This window comes from Conger conger, chromosome 4 (genome assembly GCF_963514075.1).
Source record: "Conger conger chromosome 4, fConCon1.1, whole genome shotgun sequence".
Taxonomy (NCBI): Eukaryota; Metazoa; Chordata; class Actinopteri; order Anguilliformes; family Congridae; genus Conger; species Conger conger.
Window position 1 is genome coordinate 4,972,346 of NC_083763.1, and position 22,016 is coordinate 4,994,361.

The 22,016-nt window shown below is 43.8% G+C and overlaps 1 protein-coding gene across 1 annotated transcript in view; it reads right to left on the reverse strand.

Moving 5' to 3' along the window:
• nfia (nuclear factor I/A) overlaps nucleotides 1-19,091 on the reverse strand; it is a 173,334-nt gene extending 154,243 nt beyond the window's left edge. The window contains 2 exon segments of the mRNA XM_061238709.1: nucleotides 10,032-10,560; nucleotides 18,695-19,091. Of these exon segments, the coding sequence (XP_061094693.1) occupies nucleotides 10,032-10,560; nucleotides 18,695-18,721 (556 nt within the window). The 5' untranslated portion in view covers nucleotides 18,722-19,091.
• Nucleotides 19,092-22,016: the final 2,925 nt, after the last annotated feature.

Sequence of the window (22,016 nt, forward strand, 5' to 3'; positions counted from 1 at the left end):
CCTTAAATAGCTCCAAATTATTGTTATTCCTCAGCCCGTGGAAAGGAGGGGAAATATAAACCGGCTGCAACTCCAGCCCAGCCAAGAGCAGCCAGGAGATATCGGCAGATTTTATTACTCTCAGAGAAACCCCCGTAGCCATGCAGAAAGCTGCCATGTTTAGGGCCCCGTTTTTTAGGAGAGAACCGAAACGATTATATCTTTCTCTCTCTCTCTCTCCCCTCTTCTTCCGCGTCTTAATCATGTAACAATTTACAACAATGGCTCAGCGTTAAATCCCAGGAAATTGCAAACTACAAGCTGCGTCTCAAAACAGAGTTTTACTACATCCCTGGAAGGCTTAAGAGCAGAGCTTATTCCGTTGGATTTGTAGACACAGACGCACGCACACGCGCGTGTCTCGCGCGGTCACGCAAACGCACGCCCGAGCTCTTTCCTCGGCTGAACCTGCGCACGCCGCGCCTTGAAGGCATGTCACCCGGCTAAATAGTTTAGAACAACACGTAGCGCAAATCCCTTTAAAAGCTCAAAGGGAAGTGGGTCACAAGTTAACGCACACAAACAGCTCGCTCGTTGCCCCGGCCCAGGTCACGTAAGGTAAGCGCAATATAAATATCTATCGGCATTCCTGGAAATTTTCACATGGGCCCAGTGAGTGCCACGTTATCTTTTTCGCCCAGCGATATCCTTCGATTGTGTTGTGCGCGGTGGAAAAGGAAAAAAAAAAAAGAAAAGAAAAGAATGGAAGCGCACTTTAATTCAATAAACAACAGTTTGATTTAAGGTGTCAGAGCGTTCGGACAGCACCGCGCAGAACAACAAGTCCGACATCAGACTGTGGCAGATTAAGAAACTAATGAATTATTGCGTTTTTTTTTTTTTTTACTGTAGTTTTGCTCTTATTAAAAGCAGCGCACTGGACGTTGGACGGGAGCCGGGTGCGTTTCTCTCTGTGCGGTAACGCGGGGCGCGACGCCAGCTCGGTGTGCGTTCAGACCGAGCCGCAGCGACCGCAGCCCGGCCGACGGGCGCAGGCCTGTCCGAGCGGGGAGCCTCCGCCGTCGCGAGGCGAAGGGAGCCGCGTTTTTCGCTCCTGCGCTTCTCCCAGCGCCCCGTTACTGTCCGACCCGGTTTGTTTCCGTGGACACGGGGTCCTCGAATCACGCCCCTGCTCCTCCCTGTGCCAGCAACTGGCCCTGAGGAGACGTCTCTCTCTCTCTCTTTCTTTCTCTCTTTCTCTCTCTCTCTCTTTCTTTCTCTCTTTCTCTCCCTCTCTCTCTTTCCTGTCTGCAGCCAGCCAGCCAGCAGGCCCACGAACCGTCACCGGTCACGGTCAAATATTCCTCCTCTGTCCGTTAACGCTTCTCCCCAAAGAAACACACCGCCATGTATGTTCTTTGTGTTTGTGTTTGTGTTTGTGTTTGTGTTTGTGTTTGTGTTTGCTTGGTACCTGGAAACGTTCCACAGCCTTCGAGAAATAAAGAGGCACATTAAAGAAAAGGCGTTTTTTTGAAGCTAGCCTCCTGAGCCTTTGTCTGGGCTGCTTGATTGGGTGAGGCTGGTTGTAAGGAAAAAAACAAGCAGGAAAGAGAGAGAGAGTGGGAGAGAGAGAGAGAGAGAGAGGGGTGGAGAGGGCAGAAGAAGGTAGAGAGCAGAGAAGCCCCTCCTATACTGACATCAGTCTGCACCTCTGGGGCTGTCAGACACGTTTAACTTATTCAAAGTTTAACAACCGTCCCCCTCCCCCCTCCCTCCCCCTCACGCTCACAGTACCTCCCATGCAAAGTCACCAGCATTAGCCGGGGGTCAAAGGTCACAGCCACCACAGAGACCCCCCCCCCCCCCTCCCCCACTTCTGCTTCACTGACTGCTAATGAGAAAGGATGTTTACCTAAGGGGTCAAACGCTGGAAGATAAGGTCGCGACCCCAACATCGTAAGCCCTGACCTTTCCCACGTGCCCCGCTTGCTCTCACTCGCTCTCTCTGACACCCGGCGCCCGGTCGAGAATTAGGCCGTAAATTAGCCGCGCCGCTCCCGGCGGGTGGAAGGCGTCGACCTTTGACCCCTTCGACACCGCATCATTCTCAGAGCGGGACGTTTGATGTGCGCTTCTGACGGCCGGGGTGACACGGGTCATTATTCCGGGGAACAAAAAAAAAGTGATCTATAGCCTCCCCTCCTCCCCACACACACACACACACACACACCCCTCTGAACCCTCGCTCTCTGGCAGAAAGGCACGCCCGTGTGTTCTTCTGATTTAGGCCTTGTGTCCCAAAATAACGGCACAGCCATTCCTGAATGTGAGAAAGCAACATCTGAACTTAGCCATGAATTTGCTTATCAAAAGTCAAAGTCAACCTCGAAATGCAGCAACTGGGCTGGAAAAACACACTAATAATTAACCTGCGCCTGTGACCGTTTGAAGAATTTCACAAACCCTATCGTGCCAAAATAAGTGAATATTCTTGGAATAAAAGACATATTTCGCTGAAATAATTTAGATTTGGCTGTGAGGTGTAAGCAGTTTCACGCTCGCTATGGCAACATAAGCCTTTTTGCTTCTCCAGGCAGCCGAAGAGCTACGAACGCTGCACTGTTTGGCAGCGAAGTCGAAACCGGCCATTTTTCACCGCTAATATTCAAGCCAAAGCGCTACTGTACACAGAAAAGGAACTCACCGCTGTTTTTATAGGTGTATAGTTGTGTAGTTTATGGTTATATACGTTCCAAATTGTCCGAAAATTATCAGAGTAATTTGTTACGCAGCGAAAGTGTTTGGCAGCGTTCCCCGCCGTCCTGAACACAGAGTTTTTCCCCCTCGCGAGTCGGCGTAAACTTGACACCACCGTCGCCACATCAGAGAGAGCGAATGTGCGCGAACGAGTTCCGCGCTCACCGCCGACGAGAATCGCGACGTCTCGTCTGCAAACGGAGACGGAGGCGATGACTCAAACGGAGGGAAGAGAAACGAAATGCCACGCTTCGCTTAACGAAGACGAAGAACGTTCTTCGTCGTCTGCGGTCGTGGTGCAAGACGCGGGGTCCGAGATGGGCTCTCGCGTGACAGTGGAGGTGCATCCAAAGATCAAATTTCCCAAATGTACCCTGAAAGTACAGTAACGTTCTCCTTGGGTAGAAATTAGTCAAATTTACAACAACAACAAAAAAAGTGCAAATGAATGATATATTCCTGGCGAGGAGTAGAATTTTATACACCTATAGGGTACCGCCCTAGCGACAAGCATTCATACATTTTTAGGCACTTTTAGAGAGTGCGTGTGGTGTTTTTTGCCAAGGGACAAGCCCGCAGGCCCAGTCCCGGGGCAGGTTTTTCGGGGGGGGCGCTGCTGCCGGTGTTTTAGGGATCAGTGCCCAGGGAACAGCCTCACACACAGACACAAAGAAGAGCGCGGTGGCCAACTGCCATTTTCCACAGTTACACACGGGAGGAGGGCATGACTTCATCTCTTACTCTGGAGAGAAGGGGGGGGGGGGGGTATGAAGTCATTTCTTTTAAGATGGATGTGGGGGGCACAAAAAATAATAATACTACACCAAAAAACGGCTATTTTCCATCAATCAGAACGTGCAGCCTGCGGACCTGAGAAACGGCCGCTGTGTTATATCAGTCAACAGCGTGTTCACCAGCGTTCATCTGCTTTATATGGGCAAGCAGAACAACCTTCAGACAAGACGCAAATAAAACAACCGCAATTTAACAACCTAAACATTTCAGCTTGACACATTCAGCGCAGAGAATGTGTAGATTTAGAAACGAGCTTGGTTTGACACTAAAACAGCAGGTTATTCTGTTATTGTGTTTTTATCAACTTCTATTGTAACACTGCCCCCCCCCCCTAATATTACCAGTGCATTCATATTAATAAAGGAATGCAGAATGAAAACATTTCATTTGAATCATTATTCTTCTTCGGAAATACACGCTTTTTGATTCATCGATTGGTTTTGATCCTCTTTTAAAAGTGCCCTGCCGGTGTACAGGCGTCTCTGACAGGGAGACGCTGGAGAAGGGCTCTGCAGAACGTCCTGTCCCTGCGCTGATATGTAGCAGGGAGATTAGGGCTAAGTAATGAGGCCAATGGCAGCAGTGGAGGATAAATTTAATTACGGACTCCGGCTGCCCCGGGAACCCCACCTTGGGCTGCTGGGCATGAGGTCAGCGTCTCTTCACGTGCCTTTTAATCAAGAGCGCTACAGACACACTCCACTGCCTTAAATAAGAGCGGCAGGAAACCCGATCCGCCGGGGAGGGAGGGAGAGAGAGGGAGAGAGAGAGAGAGGGAGAGGGAGAGGGAGAGAGAGAGGGAGAGAGAGAGAGAGAGAGAGGGAGAGGGAGAGAGAGAGAGAGCGAGAGGGAGAGGGAGAGAGAGAGAGGGGGAGAGAGAGAGGGAAGGGGAGAGAGAGGAGAGAGAGGGGAGGGAGAGAGAGAGAGAGCGAGTGAGAGGGAGAGGGAGAGAAAGGGAGAGAGGGAGAGGGAGAGAGGGAAGGGGAGAGAGAGAGAGAGAGGGAGAGAAAGGGAGAGAGGGAGAAAGCAGTGTGCTGTTAACACTGCGGTGGGAGCACATCCACGCCCTGTGCCCTCCTATCTCTCTCTCTGTCTCTCTCCCCTCTCTCTCTCTCTCTCCCCTCTCCTCCTATCTCTCTCTCTGTCTCTCTCTCTCCCCTCTCTCTCTCCCTCTCCTCCTCTCTCTCTCTCTTTCTCCCTCTTGTTCTTGCTCTGACACCTCTTGTGCGCCGTGGAGATCAAATAAAATCTCCTACTTGGATGATTGGAACATGAGCAGGGCAAAAAGCTTGTGAATAGGCTTTGAGAACATCTAAAGGGAGGATTTTCTAGGCCAGAGGAAAATTTGTTTTAGCAACAGAGCCTGTCGCCTGTTCCTTGTACCGATTTTCACCAAGACAAGAAAGGGTCAGCGTTTTTTTTGGGGGGGGGGGGGGTTTTCACACCGAAAGCTCGACAAACTCAAATGCTAATGTTGCAAACGCTAACACTACTAAACTCCAGACATTGCTTTTTTTACATTAAAAAAACTATTGTTACTTTTGTTTTTGTTTTTTACGAAAACAAAGCAATAACGTACGACAGCGACCGTTCTTTTCTCAGCAATAGAAAAGGAGGCACTGTGCGCTTCTAAAAGAGGCACATTTTTCATGGCAGTTTGGCCTCAGTGAAACAATTTGCTTGCGAGAGGAAATGATTGTAATTAAGGTGCTGTTTGCCTGGTGAAACGGAGCTCTGTCTCTTCCTCGTGAGGGAAAGCAGAGAGGAGAAGGATCCCCTACTGCCTATCAGCCCTAGCCATGTTCACCACCGCTAACCGGCCCAGAAACACGCTCTCTTTCACAGAGATACACGTAGTTCACATCACACTGGCCATTTTCAGAACACAGCCGAAAGCGTTAGGGTTAAGCGTGGGTAAGAATGACCGCATGTTTTCATTGTGAATTAGCAAATTCCAAGAGCGAGCACCAAACCCGAAATGCTCAAAAGCAGAACAAGGTCACAGTGTCTCGTCAGCTTACGGTATTTTTGGGGAAAGAAGAGTGTAATTACATGACTTAAAGACGAGGTAACGGAATATACTCCAGGTACTGCATTACTCAATAAAAGCTGGTTCCTGGGAGGATTGTACGGTGCAGTTATAATAAAATTAGCTTTTTCACATATCGGAATATTTTGATGCCAACTGATCTATTTGGTTTAGATGTTTTTGTTTTTTTTCATGTTTACTTTTGATCGCATACCAAAAGCAAGATAATTAGGTATGGTGGTTCACTACAGCAATGAGGGAAAAAACAAAAAAAACATTTTAAATATTAATCACCTTCCCTTGATCGACTTGTTAAAAAAATAATTGAACGTACTGTAAATTATCTGTAAAAAATTTTACATTTTGCAAATATATTTTTTGATGAAAATCAGCAAAAGGGCAAGCAGGGCAGACACTGTAGAGAATGAGGAGGTGTGTTCGTTTGTTATTATCCTGACCAGGTGTAGTATTCTTCAGTATTGTACATGTTATTATCCTGACCAGGTATAGTATTCTTCAGTATTGTACATGTTATTATCCTGACCAGGTGTAGTATTCTTCAGTATTGTATCTGTTATAATGCTGGCCAGGTGTAATATTCTTCAGTATTGTAGCGTTATAATGCTGCCCAGGCATAGTATTATTCAGTACTGTAGTGTTATAATGCTGCCCAGGTGTAATATTGTTCAGTACTGTAGTGTTATAATGCTGCCCAGGCATAGTATTATTCAGTACTGTAGTGTTATAATGCTGCCCAGGCATAGTATTATTCAGTACTGTAGTGTTATAATGCTGCCCAGGCATAGTATTATTCAGTACTGTAGTGTTATAATGCTGGATATTCGTAGTACTCAGTACTGTAGTGTTATAATGCTGCCCAGGCATAGTATTATTCAGTACTGTAGTGTTATAATGCTGGCCAGTCATAGTATTATTCAGTACTGTAGTGTTATAATGCTGCCCAGGCATAGTATTATTCAGTACTGTAGTGTTATAATGCTGGCTATTCGTAGTACTCAGTACTGTAGTGTTATAATGCTGGCCAGTCGTAGTATTATTCAGTACTGTAGTGTTATAATGCTGGCCAGTCGTAGTACTCAGTACTGTAGTGTTATAATGCTGGCTATTCGTAGTACTCAGTACTGTAGTGTTATAATGCTGCCCAGGCATAGTATTATTCAGTACTGTAGTGTTATAATGCTGGCTATTCGTAGTACTCAGTACTGTAGTGTTATAATGCTGGCCAGTCGTAGTATTATTCAGTACTGTAGTGTTATAATGCTGGCCAGTCGTAGTACTCAGTACTGTAGTGTTATAATGCTGCCCAGGTGTAATATTGTTCAGTACTGTAGTGTTATAATGCTGCCCAGGCATAGTATTATTCAGTACTGTAGTGTTATAATGCTGGCCAGTCGTAGTATTATTCAGTACTGTAGTGTTATAATGCTGGCCAGTCGTAGTATTATTCAGTACTGTAGTGTTATAATGCTGGCCAGTCGTAGTACTCAGTACTGTAGTGTTATAATGCTGGCCAGTCGTAGTACTCAGTACAGTAGTGTTATAATGCTGGCCAGTCGTAGTACTCAGTACTGTAGTGTTATAATGCTGGCCAGTCGTAGTACTCAGTACTGTAGTGTTATAATGCTGGCCAGGCGTAGTACTCAGTACTGTAGTGTTATAATGCTGGCCAGTCGTGGTACTCAGTATTGTACGCTGTAAACTCGCGCGGCTATAATGGGTTCTGCGGTTCGCCAGGCCCACGGTTCACTGCAGGCTGTGGTTTTTCGGGCAGGGCTTTCGAGTCACATGGCCGCATCGTTTGGAAAATAAAGAAAGCCTGGCTCCAGGCGCTACACAAAACTTTTTACGGAGGGTTGCCAAAAAAAGGAGGGAAAGAAAAAAAAAACGCCCCCAAAAAAACCGAGATCAGCTAAATGCAGGCGATGTGAGGCCGAGCCTTTTCAGTCAACGCTGCGAGCCCGTCTCTTAGGCCTCACACAACACCACTACAATACCAGTAAATAATTCACTACTCTTATCTTTCTTACGCTATCTTTGATAAAAAAAAACCGAGACCCTAATTTGACAGCAGACACTGGAATTAAAAACAAAACAGTTTTTCACGTCATGAAAGTTTGAAAATATGAAAACTACATTTTCGGCATTTTAACAAAATGTATTTTCAAATGTATTACAGAATGATTCGATATGCTTCGTAATGATAGGACAACACAGCCATTTAACAACCATTATGAGCCCGCAGAACAACAGTTGGTGGACAGACAATACACCGATCAAGAGGTCGGCCACGATGCCAGCTAACTAGCTAGCCAACTGAAGTTCAGACCACGACTGAATTTGTGATTGTTATTTTCTCTGTTCTCCATATTACTGCTCGTGTGAAATAAGTCAATGAAATGAACACACTGATGACTAACTAGTAAACCTATATCAATGACCAAGGATAGCTGTGCATGTATATTTTTTTTACTAAGCACTTTCTGAATTTCACAATTTCACATTTTTAGATGACATGCAGTAGATATTCACAATAGCTTACTTATTTAATTATGCAAAATGCTAAAGAAATATGCTAGTATTGATTAAGTGTGTTAAAGGTAGGTGATTATGAGCAAACTTATACATTTTTTTTTTTTTAATATAAGGCTTACGTTTATCTGCCTACTGATGTAGTAAATATGTCCAACAACTAGCTGAGTAAACTAACTTCATTTTTCCATCCTCTTACTCTGCACTGTTGTTCTGAGAGACAAAGGGCCTTTCTGTCAATGCCCACATTTCAAAACAGGAATAGTTTAGCTAATAGTTTACAGCAAACAATGCGTTTCCTCACTTTGCTACAAGCTGGGATTCCTGTCAGAAACAAAGAACTAGCTTTGAGATGAATGACAGCCCCTCAAGATCACGGCTTGTCTTGTTAAATATTTTAAATAAATATCTTAAATATTTGTTTAGAACTAAATTGTACATCTAATCAGTCATTATTTACGAAGTGCAACAGCAAATTAGCATTAAATGTTTGATCCAAGTTTTGCTACATTATAGCAGCTGTTGGCAGGAGAGAGACAAGGCAAAGCGGGAAGTTATAGACATTTTAACAGGACCTAGTGGGCATTTCTTCCGTGCTTTTCTTGGAGAGAAAAACACAGCCCGCATATAGCCACACAGATGTCTAACATAAAACGTAATGAAAAGGTTGAAAGCTTGGCACTACACATAAATAAAGTCCAATCGCTTCTTTACAGTGCCTTAACACTCTGCGCGGGGAAAATTGTGCAAATTAAGGCACTAACATCTACCTGCATTAAACCTAATATATTCTGATTTGGTTCGAGCGATGTTTAAAAAAGCCTTTTGTCCTGAGTCCGGTCCACGCACTTCCATTATTTAGCACACAGCAACGAGGCACGTATTTGGAATAAATCAGCCAACCAATCATTCACCTTAGTGCTAGTCCGCACCTGAAGTGGACTTGGACAGTGGTAAATTAAGTTAAACTGGGTCTCCCGAGTTACACAGGAGAAACTATCCCCCCCCCCCCCCGTCAGAGCAGAGGGATAAACACTGCTGCTTTTTCCCCCTCGCACTTCCTCAGAAAACTTTCATCTGCACAACAACAGAAAAAAGAAAAAGACCTAATTGCTTATCTTCCGATAATTTGTTTTGAAAACATTCACAGCCTATCAGAATATAAATAATGAGCTTTTTAGCCCGAACAATAACCCGCGGACTGACTGGGCAGTCCCAGTGTTTCCTGAAGAAAGTGTCCGGCTGAGGACCCAGCGTGTGGATGACCAGTAACAGGAACTTGGCACTGTTCTCAGCCTTACCTCCATTGCTACTCTATTGACCATTGATGAAATATATTTTGTCTGGAGCAGATAACATTCATGTCTGGATACAGAACAGTGGAAGTGCTTTGGGACTGCCAGTGGTATCACAGAAACATCGAAGGAGCTAGTCAATTATTTTTTTCCCCTTCCAAATACATCACATTTTTATTGCACATATATTACACATGTTTCCATGAGCCCGCAAATAGGATATCATCCCCCTACTACATCAATATCAATCAATTTATGTGCAAGATTGGTCTCCGTGTACTGATAGATCTTTCTGTGTTGGTGAATTGGTGCGTCAAATGAGATGCTAATGTAAAAGAGTGCGTTACTCAGAAATACTTCTTCAGAGTAAGGGTTGGCAAAGGGTTTCACCACATAAATCGTAGCGACATCCCCGCTCCCCGTAAAAACACTGAACCCTGAACCCCAAGTGTTTTAAGCTCAAAAGACACGACTCAAATAAAACTGGGCACAGTGACGACTCGAGACCTTCACACACAGGGGGGGTGGGGGGGTGGGGGGGAATCATACAGGGCTCTAAAACACAGCTAGCGTCACGTCGACACAACCTAGGGACAAACAGGTCGAAGGTAGAGAGAGGCACTCACCCGCGTGTACGAAGTAGGCCAGGTACAAGTCGAGCTCCTTAACCGACACTCCTATGTGGTGGGGCTGCACGCAGAGCCCGGGGTTCGAGCACTGCGGGGACTTAACCAGCCGCTCGCCGTCAGTACTTTCCAGGGGAATACCTTTGAATAAAATCACCATCACCAGGTCCAGCCGCCACACCTTGTCGGCCTGGCGCAGGCAGTCGATCCTCCGCATCTTGCCCTTCTGGTCGGGGTTGGAGAGCACGCAGCAGGGCGGCTTCTTGCCCGTGACGGTGAGCACGAAGTCCTCGCGGAACTCGGGCCGGATGTCCTTGCGGAGCTTGGCCAGGAGGCGCGAGGCCCACTTCTGCTTCACCTCGGGCTTCTCGCCCAGCAGCTCGTCCTTCACCGCGCGCTCCTCTTCCTTGGACATGCGCTTCTCGTGCTTCTTGAAGTACTTGCGCTTGCGCGCCTGCAGGTTGAACCAGGTGTAGGCGAAGGCGCGCACGTGCGGGAGCAGGGCCTCGATGAAGGGATGGAACTCGTCCTGCGGAGAGAACGCGCCGTTAGTTAACGTTACGTTTCACATTTTATTTTTTTAATGACATTTGGCTAGTTCTTATCCAGAGCGAACGTACAGTTTATTAGACTAAAGCGGGAGACGATCCTCCCCTGGAGCGATGCAGGGTTTAAGGGCCCTTGCTCAAGGGCCCGACGGCTGTGCGGATCTTACTGTGGCTACACCGGGGATCGAACCACCGACCTTGCGGGTCCCAGTCATGTACCTAAATCACTAGGCTACAGGCCGCCCCGTCATTAGAACATGCAGCGGAAGTATTCATAACTGCACGTTTCGGTTAGCAAACTACAGCCAATTGGTCTCAAATAAACGTGTGAAATGCAGGAGAAAACAGAAAAGCCGTCTGTACATTTTTAAATAAACGTATCGTCAAATAAATGCAAAGAAAATGCATATTCATCAGTCCGTGTGTAATAATTTATGCTGAATGGAATTAATCGCAACAACATTCGGTCATAAGGGCCAACAGAAATATCACACGCACATTCCCAAACCCAGTGTCCATTTTTAACAGTTTCTTTTCTCTTTTTTTTTACATTTATTTATATTTGCGTTTAAGCCCTTTCAGCGCCTAGCGCGAGTGAGGCCGCGCTCGCGAATGAAAAAGCGTTTTTTGTTTTTTCGAGGCTAGAGAGAGAGAGAGAGAGAGCGCGGTGTGAAATAAGGCCTTCTCGGCCACGTCTTGGCTGTCTGGCAAGAATGCCGGTCTGTGGGGGTCTGCCAGGACAGAGGAAAAACAATAACAGAGAGGCAAAACGGAGCGCTATCTATTTTTATCGCCGCGGCGTAGAGACTCATGCAAATGTCCGCCCCGAGCTTTCCCTCTCGCTAACGTTAGCCTAACATACGCCAAAACTTTGTGCGCGAGAGCTATTTTAATAGCTGCCTTTTTTTTTGTCCGTGAAGAACATGGCTGAATTGTAAATCACAGTGGCTGCTGTGTACACCTGCCACTGGGAGAAAAAAAAGGGCCCACTTTTGGCACGATTTGGCCCGTCACCAAGAGTCCTCCACAGATCATATAAAACAGACACAGAACAAACATATAGCAGAAATTATAAAAACACAACTACCATGGATACGTATACTGTACATGAGTGAACTTCAGAAACTGGACCGAAAAATAAACTAATCTAGGCCTAATCCTTAGTTTATGTCAACTAAAATGATTATTTATTTTATTTTCACCTGACACATATCTCGGTCATGCATTACCCCCTGCCAAGACAAAGTCTCTCTCTCTTACACACACGCACACATACATATATACACTAACTCACACACACAAGCACACACAAATGTTCAAAGACAAAATTGTAGGCACAAGATACACAAACACTAATTGAGACGCTCGACATGAACGTGATAGATCTGCATAACTATGAGCGCACATGTATTCTAAATACACAACGTGGCAGAGTGAGTTCATGGTTAAAAGGATTATTTTATTATCATTTAAAATGGAAGGCCCTACAGTCATGACTATAAAATAAAATAACAGGTCTGTCTTCCCTGTGAGTCTCCTCGTTTTCTGATCTGTGCGTTTTGATCAAATATAGGACATAAACAAATTAGTCATCTTCTCTCATTTGCATGCAGTATCAAGAATGCCACTAAATAATGAACTCACATGCTCTAAACTGCACAGGTATAGAATGTGTGCATTAACACCACGTGTCCAATACAGGATGTGGGTAAAATAAATCATTTTTTACAGCATTTGATAACTAATCTCTGCATGTGCACCCACGGTATACTGAAGCTGTTCAGTAATATTCATACACATTCTGTTTTTACTCTTTTAATGTGAATACCAGGCGACATCCCTTTCAAAATCTACATTCCAGATTCTCATAGAATTATACGTGCCAAAAATGAATCTTTTTGGAGTTTATTTAACCGCATTTGTTTGTAAGATGAATATGTAGCACAATAGCTCCTTTACAGCCCAAAGAGCACAATATAAAATACCCACAAAATCTCCCCATCCAGGTAGCTGTTAACGCTTACTAACGATATAGCAATTTAAATATTATAAAATCCAATACTAACATTGCATTGATAAAAATAGGACTGTAAACAACAACGTTCACGGGGGCTTACATGCGGCACGTATGCAAGCACAAAAAAAAGAAACGACTGAACGACTGAAGTCCTCGTGCCAAAAACGGGCCACACTACAGTACACGCTACACCGAGCAGCACGAGTACCACAGAAGAAGAATCCAACTAGCTACGGGCACAGGGTCGGGCGAGGGGTGTGTTTGCGTGCGTCTTCCGCAGTGCACTTTTCCCACACGATGGGTACAGTGGGCGCGCCCTCTCCCCAGTGCTCCCCCCAGTGTGGAGCTCCCAGTGTGGGGCTGACGCGGGCCAGACCGGCGGCCGGTGCGGTGCCCTCCACCAGCGCGCGGGACCCGGGGAAACACACCCCGGCGGCGCGGCTACATACCGAGCGGGACCCAGGCTAAATACAAACCGCTGGCTAAATTCCAGAGTCACAGTAAAGCGCGTGAAAACACTCCGCCGAGAGACGGGCCCTACGGCTCACAAACGCCGACCGAGAAACGCTCCTCTCCCCTTCGCCGGGAATTATTTCTGCTATTTTATAAATCAAAATTTTATTGTTTTTTTTTTTTGTTTTTTTTTTAATGTATGCCACACAGAACTGTCTGTATACGATACTGAAATAGCAGATTGAAATTATTAAAGATAGAATACGGCGCTTATTGCTGGCTTCGGAAAGAACTCCCGAAACAGGTCCCCATTGCTGCTGTGTTGAGAACATGACGGGCAGCTCCATGCCATTAAAAGTATAGACACGGCACACTCGCTAATAAAAGTGTCAGTCACAACTAGGGACCCACACTTTCAAGAAAAGGACCCCAAATGGTCTCCCGATATTATTAATTGTACAAGCACATTGTGTAAGCAATTATCGTAAGGAGGGGTGCGCAGTAATTCACGAACTTAGTAAAAAAATAAAAAATACAACACTACTCTAATAAAATGATGAGATACGTTCTTCAAGCCGTGGGGCGTCGGAAGCCGTGACACTAAACCTTGAGGTTCAAACAGATTACGACTCAGACGCGCAGCTAACTCTGCGGGCCGAACAGGAGAAAAATGTGGTGTAAGCTACTTTAGCTCCGCTATTAAGTTTTACTGCCTTCATGGAACAGATCCTTAAATCATGTTAAAACTCTGAAAACTTTAATGAAAACGGCAGGGGCAGCGGCAAACACACGTCAAGGTTTCGGCTGCACGGGGGAGACTTCTGCCTCAGTGTCGATCTCCACCTCACACACACACCGCTAGCCCGCAGAGCCACAACATACTACTGCTGCCATGCACACACACACGCGCACACACACACACACGCACACACACACACACACACACACACACAAGCCTGCAGAGCCACAACATACTACTGCTGCTATGCATGCATGCACACACACACACACACACACACACACCACAAGCCTGCAGAGCCACGTCGATCTCCACCTCACACACACACCGCTAGCCTGCAGAGCCACAACATACTACTGCTGCCATGCACACACACACACGCGCACACACACACACACACATACACACACACACACACCACAAGCCTGCAGAGCCACAACATACTACTGCTGCTATGCATGCATGCACACACACACGCACCGCACACACACTCACAAACACACGCACACATACATACATAGACATAAACACGCACGCATGCACGCACGCACGTATACCACACACACACTGCATGCTGTGCTTAAAGCACTGCTCTCTTCTGCTGCTCCGTTTCCTGAGAAAGTCTGGACTCAAAACACAACTCGCAAACTGCAATTTACACTGCAAATTGAGAAAATTAACAAATTACAAAAATCAAGCACAGACATCACAGGGAACTACGTGAACCTTGTGGCACTGTCCGGGTAAAAGAATGTGTGGATTTCATTTAGTTTCCAGAAGTTTAAGAGCGTGCGTATGGAAGCGTTGGGCGGATAGAGGGGTTTAGAGAGAACAGGGCCGGGCGGTCCAAGCGGTTTTCAGCACAGGGGAGATCTGGTCCCTGGCTTCACCTCAAGACGTACCCCCCTACCAGCATTAATACTTCAGCTGTGTATACTTTACAAAGCCCGTGCCTTCTGCCTATGCACATATCATCATTCACTTTGAATAATCAGCTGAAGAATTGTGGAAGAAGTATCTCTGAATGTCAAACAAGCCTCTTCCAGTACAGTCTGTAAAAAGCATTCTTTCAAGTTAGATTAAACTTTCGTGAATAAAATACCCAAACTGTCCACACTGACTCTCAAAGCAATATAATATTCACTGCTATTAAATATTACTTCTAAATAGGTATTGGCATATTTTAATTGAGTGTAGCTAATTCATCTGTTATTCTGTGTGGGTTTTCCCAGCTAAACATCATTATATCAAACAACATCCATTTTTTATGTTTATTTTCAGACGTAACCACATCCACGCTTACGTCTGCATAAGACACGTCCGCTGCTGAACGTATTCAGTGAGACGAGTGTGACGCGTACACACGTCTCAACGCTGCTCTCCTTAGCTAAACTTCCAGCTGTGAGTTCTTTCAGCTCACCTTGCTGACAGATGTAATGGCTCCAAATAAAGGGCCTCTTGCAACAATTCATAAATAACTGTAATCTTAAACACAAATGATGCTAATCCCCCTTTTATCGACACCCACGCTACCAGAACCACAACACACAGAACTAATTATGAAAGAGTCAACAGAGTTTACTTTCTCCTCTGGCTGTGTCCCTGCAGAAATAAACTCTCTCTCTCTCTCTCTCGCTCACACACACACACACTCTCTCTCACACACACATACACACACAGATTACACTGGCAGCTAACTCTGATCATAAAGGGTCAAATGAGATGTCAGCGAATCAAAGCGTTCTCAGCTGTTTCTCGGCCATTGCTGCAGCGTCTGCTGCAAACAGACAGCGGGGTTTTCTGTGCAAGAGTTGTCCATTTCGGGACTTTCCCTGCTCACCTTGCACTGTCGAAGAGCGCAAATGTGAGAATAATTTCACCCCCCCCGGCCCCTGCCCTTAACACCACGTGCACCTCCACAAACCAAAGATTTGGCGCTTCACATCAGAATGAATTTTAGCACACAGGTTCTGTTATTTTCATGAAATTTTCAATGTGAAAAACAGACTATGGAAGATGACCAAAGGCCATTTTTAATGGAGTGATATACAATATCCAACGTGGAGGTAATGCATTGGAGAAATATAAGGTATGTCGTTCCTTATGCAACTGAGAATAGAAAAACATGTTTCCAATTCTTGATTATGTAAATAAGCTTGCTATGTCATCGTTCTTTCACGTGCAGCTCAGCGAGAGATCTACATATTTACAGCAAACTTCAGGAATTAAGCAGAACGATAATGAAGAAACATAAATTAACAAAAAAACCTTTCCTGTCTACTTTTGGGTGTTGTACCCCCAGATTTTAAGATTTTCTATCAAACATTGAATTATACAGGTTCTTTGCTCATGAGTGTGGTTTAAATTGGGCTACAGAGTGGTTAAAAGATATAAGATATTTGCCTACATTATATGGAAAGGCTCAACTCAAAGGCCTTCACAACAGCTTTAAATAGAAAATTCAAACCCTATCCCCAAAAGACATCAGCAATAATCGTTCCTTACTCCTGTAATACGTTTGTGCAAATAAACTGTCTTTCAAACAATGGAAAGTGGCATCTTGAAATTCTAACCGTTTAAAACATATGCTTGTAAATTCGAGCAAGGTCTGTTTCATAAATAAAGATACTGTAAATGTGGTGTGTTCCCTCATAACTGGGTAAATTGATATTCTAATAATTGCATAAATGAGGAATAAATAAATATACAGCGCAGAAATGTGATCAGCGCATCCATGGCTATCGTCTAACGATTTTAAAATGATTTCACTTTAATTCACCCTCAAGGTGACTCACGTATTAAAAACAGAAGGACAACGAATAAGGACTAAGAGACGCATCTGTCTTCATCCGAAATTACCAGAGAGGATGATGGTAAACACAGTGGCAGTGGAACCTGTAGCAATAGGCCAGGTGGGTGTCACTGAGCATCACCACCAAGGTAGGGCCAATAGAAACAGAGAGCGAGGAGAATAGTCACACAACACACATTTTTCCCCCAAAAGACCAAATATGAAAATACTAAAAAAAAAAAGGGAATTTGGACAATTAATTGGGCAAGCTGGTAAGATAACAAAAATATGTTTGGACTTTTTTTGTCTTTGAAGAGGCCAAGTGCACCAAGGTCATGGAAACAACACAACACAAATCTAACTAACATACATCCAGCAGGCATTATAAATTACACAAACTCCAAGACTGCCTTATTAAGCTTACGTCATGCAATCGCAAGGACCACAGCAAACAAGAATCCTGTGACCTGTGCTTTAACTTTATATTAGTTAATAATGTATGTATCCTTCACTTAACCTCCAATTAATAGTGTTGCTGAAGTTTAGTTCGTGATTTGTGTGAAACACAAAGGCTGACAAAGGAATTATTCCAACAGCCTAAATATGCAGCCTTTCAATTAATAAAAGCAAGAGAAATAAGACAACAATAATTCTAATGGAAAGTGATATCCCTTAGAATGCTCTGCGATTCCGGTATATTACCATATATTTGTTTCTTTATTTATTTCTAATTTTTATTTATTTTAGTGAGGTCTGTAGTTCTGTCACCTCAACTTACCCCCGGAATCCTAGACGCACACAGTAACGGATAAAAGCATGCGCGCGCCTTGCTGGAACTCGCGTTTTGGCGGACTCCATAATCTCTCCTTTCGTTTTCATTTCTGGGCTCTTCAGAAATACGCGCAAATTTACAAAAAAATAACAACACTAATGCCGTGAAAGAGCCCCCCAACAAGAAAACACTAAATTAATACCTACTGAGGGATAAAATCCATATTATTTCATAAAAGGCCTCTCATACTGACAGCAACAGAGTCGGGGTAATGCAAGAAGTTGCTTGTCTTCCAAATTAACACATTATGTGGTATTATAATAGTTACAAAATAGGCTACACGTATTTTTCACAGTATGATAACCAAATATTTTTTAATAAAGCAGACATTGTTTTTTATAAAATCTTCGACAACACCCATTGCACTGTGTTTTTCTATTTCATAGAAATTCCAGGTTTAGTATTTCGCAGACCATTCACAAATATCGCCAGAAGTCTCCTAAGTGAATATCAATTTACAGAAACAAGGATTATTACAGGTAAGCTATATGGCCAAATCTCGTGTGGTTGTAGTGCACATGGCTACAGAAAAGTTCCTAGTTTATTAGTTTGAAAAGTGTTGCGTCTACTTCAGAAACACATCTCTTAGCCCATATCTTCAAGCTCTCTTCTTAATAGATTTATTTTTATTTTTATAAAGTGCATATTGTAACCAACCTACCACAACTATTATGTTTAGCAATAGCCTACTTCACCGCTCACGTACTGATGTAGAAGTGATAAAATGCCGATAGGTATTTATATTCCCGCATCTAAATAAAAAATAAATAGGCTAGTCAATGACAGCTCAGTGCAATTCACATTTAAAGTGTGGCCGGTGGGTTTTATTAGTAAATTCACTTTACGCAATAATCAACTGAAAAAGTACACACAAGCAAAAATAATAATAATTAAGCAAGTTTTCATAGATATCAACACGCGCGTGCCATTAGGCTATTCGGGTTTTGATTTCGGTTTAGTTTTGTATTCTGCAGAAGGATCCTAGATCTCAAAAAAGTCATGCAAATTTCACTAATTTAATTAAACAACGCGATACTCGGCACAATAAATAAAAAAATCCAACGGAAAATAGACAAATAGACATGTGTGCATTTGTACGCGCTAGGCGCCATACGCCATGTGGTAGTTCGTACAGACGGCTCTGTCAGACCTGGAATGCACACTGCACACAAAGTTACTTGTCTTAAGCAACGCAATAGCCCACATCGCGCTGTCCCACCCCAGCATAGAAAATAACCCGAATGCATCACATATTATGAATTACAGAAGAAAGATTGGCTTACCTGTGTTAGGCATAGCGGAGAATACATGCCTTCTGTGTTTTATTTTGGATTTGTAAGGTGTGTCTGCCTGTACAGAGCGTCTGCTTGTTTATGTATGTTAAGTGATGTGTATATGTAAATGTGTATGTGTACGTGTACGTGTGTGTATGTGTATGTGTGTGCGTGGTGGTTGTGTCCGTGTGTGAAAAGAAAAAAAGGAGAGAGACAGAGAGAGAAGGGAGAGAGAGGGAAAAAAAATCAAGCCTGCTCCTTGCTTTCACATTTCCAACTCTGCGAACTGCAACGAGCGCTTCGCCGCTCCATAGAGTTGAACTTTAACCCCGCCTCGAGTTACACCGCTTCCAGTCTCCACACAACATCTACTGTACTCAGCTGTTAAAGCCGTAGATCAGTTCCTTCGCCGGGGTACGCACAACTTTCGCCAGTGGCATAATCAACAATCAAGAAAAGGTCCCGAAGCGGAGCGGCTACAGAGAGCGTGCGGAGGGTTGAGAAACCAAAAGAAGAATAAAAAAAAAGGGATGAATCGCCGGACGACGGAATCTTTATCAGCGAACGCGAACACTGGAAAAAGATCGTAAATAGCGCATTCCACCAGATCCATGTAGCCCCGTGCGCATTTAAATTGCACAGCGCTTTCTTGTTAAGGGTAAGTGTATGCTTGTAACAACTGCAAGCATATTAGGCATAGCCTACGGTAGCTCTGCCGTGCGACCAACTCCGCACTGAGTCTGTCGGATTTTGTGCGAACGAAGAGGACCGAGGAGTGAGACGGAAACGTATTTGATATCCGCACGATCTAATCAAGTGCTTGATAGCAGAAAAGAATGCGACACCTGAGTTATTTTGCTGTTATTTTCCAAAGAGGACAAGAAACGGAAAATCCGGATTTTCAGTCCAAAGCACAGCAGAGACAGACCAACACGTCTTTACTGTGTCCCACCTCGCAACCAGTTCACTTTTATCCACTGTGCCAAGAGGACAAACTCTTTGGTTCTTCTATCCGAACAGCCTCCGAAATATCCGAGATAGAAATTTGCAATTATGCGACAACGCTCTTTAAACGTTGTGAAACATTAGAAAATATCCTCAAACGTCGCCTCTGGGGAAATGGCAAGAACGCGATACCAAGAACGTTGCGCAAGACAGAACGTGGCAATGTTTACAAAGTTAATAAAAACGAAGGTGAAAACGCGACTGTACAATCAGACCGCGAACCCAGACGCGGAACAATGAGCATTTTCGCCGCTCAAATTATTAGCCCGAGAGCCTTTGCCCCGGCACGTAATGGCTTTTTCCAACCGGTGCGTACAGAGAAAACCCCTCGCAGAGCGGTGCAGTTCAGTTGCATATAACGCTTCCATCCATCAGAGCAAAAATGTACATAAAACAAAAGTAATATACGTTAAAAAAAAGCAGAGTATTGACGGAAGCGCGAGAGATAGAACAAGAGCGGAGCCGCGTGCACTTGATAGGGCTTTATACCGCCCCTTTTGTACAAAGCTTAACTTTTGTGATACGTCCGACTAAGCAATTGGCCTCTCGGTGCTGTTTAACATTTTCTGAACAGTATTTGGTAGATAGGCTGAATTCCTCCGCTGTTGAACATATAACGTTTTAATGGATAAAGGGCCAAACGCCAGGTTTAATTATTATTAGCCTATTACCATTATTATTATTAATTATATTAATATTATTATTACTAGTAGTAGTAGGTTAGTAGTATTAATTCGTAATAGTAGTACGTTAAAACAGCTGGAATTATAATATTATTGGGCTTATTACTATAATTACGATTTATAATTATCAATACTATAACTACTACTATTAATATTATTTAATTGTCCTTTCCATCAACTCGTGTGAAAACAACGGTTACTGATTGAACAGTGAAGTCAGTAAATTAATTATTCTAGTTCAAATCATGATTTATTAAAAATTGTACATCACGTCAGACGTCACACACTGGTCATCTGTGAGCAAAGTCTACCAATAACCGCAAAACGCACACCAAAATGGAATACCAAAAGAGGGGAAAACGCTGCAAACTGTGTTATTAATAAACTTTACACGACAATAAAAGTTTCCCACACAAAACTATGTAATAGAGAATACACAGGAACGAACAGATTATCAATAATTCCGCATAACTCATATAATTATGCAACCACGAGTCCTCCGGTGCACTATGCACTCTTAACCTCGACATGGCTACAAATATTATCAACGTGAAACGCACACCTCATTCGCTTTGTTTTATCTCTTCTTATCAACCCTTGTTCTTCCTTTGACAGAGACCGCACAAAAGCCAATAACGTCGCGGGTAAAAGTTTAATGATTACCAAAGCCAATTTGTGTGATGTATGGTTTAAACGACTCATTGCACGACCACTGTCCACAAGTGAACGTTACTTTAAGGAACTAAAGCATTTTATTAGAACCGCACTGGCCTAGAGCATCAACAGCAATTACAAGTGCCTCTCACCCAATACGTGGGGATTTTACATAATATGACGGGCTACGTGACGAATGAACACCATTTAACACAACTTAATATTTAATTCATCCTAAACACACATATCATTGCTTGCATGACGAGCCTATGGTTTTGGTATTCACTGGGAGTCATTTGCTCACATTAAGACTTCACAGGGTAACCGCCAATACAGTCAAGCAAATATCAATAAGTATAATAATATTATGCCTAATAATAATGACAATAATGCAATTTACTGGACAGCTTGAAAGACACCCATCATGCATGCTTACTGATAAAATGTTCTAAATATAATCCATATTTTAACTCGTGTAGTAAAATGTCCTATAGGCCTCAGTACGGTTTTCTTCCAATACACGCGCACATCTCACTTGATTATTGTATTAATAACAGATGCCTATTGTATAAGTTGCCGAGGCGATTGGATTAAAGAAAATTTACGATGGACTAAATTATTCATGAACACGGTGAAAAGGAGAGTTACTTCCCTGTATTAAAATATAATTGAGAAGTACAACAGTGTGCCAAAATTGGGACATAAGAACGAGCACTGAACTCAGCGCATAGTGCTGCGTTTCGGAGTGAACAACTTTTTTTTTTTTGCTATCGAGTATGACGACATAAGGAAGAGAAGTCAACTGTGCGCCCTCTAGAAAATGGTCAGATCCTCGTTCGTTTCGTGTCTACCGCAGCCGTTCCACGCTCCAGGCATCGGTCCGGCTGACCGAACACTTGGACATATGAGCGCATGTGCAGTTATGGTCTATGGGAACTGTAGTTTCGTTTAAAAAAAAAAAAAGAACACTGTTGAATTGCTGCAATTGT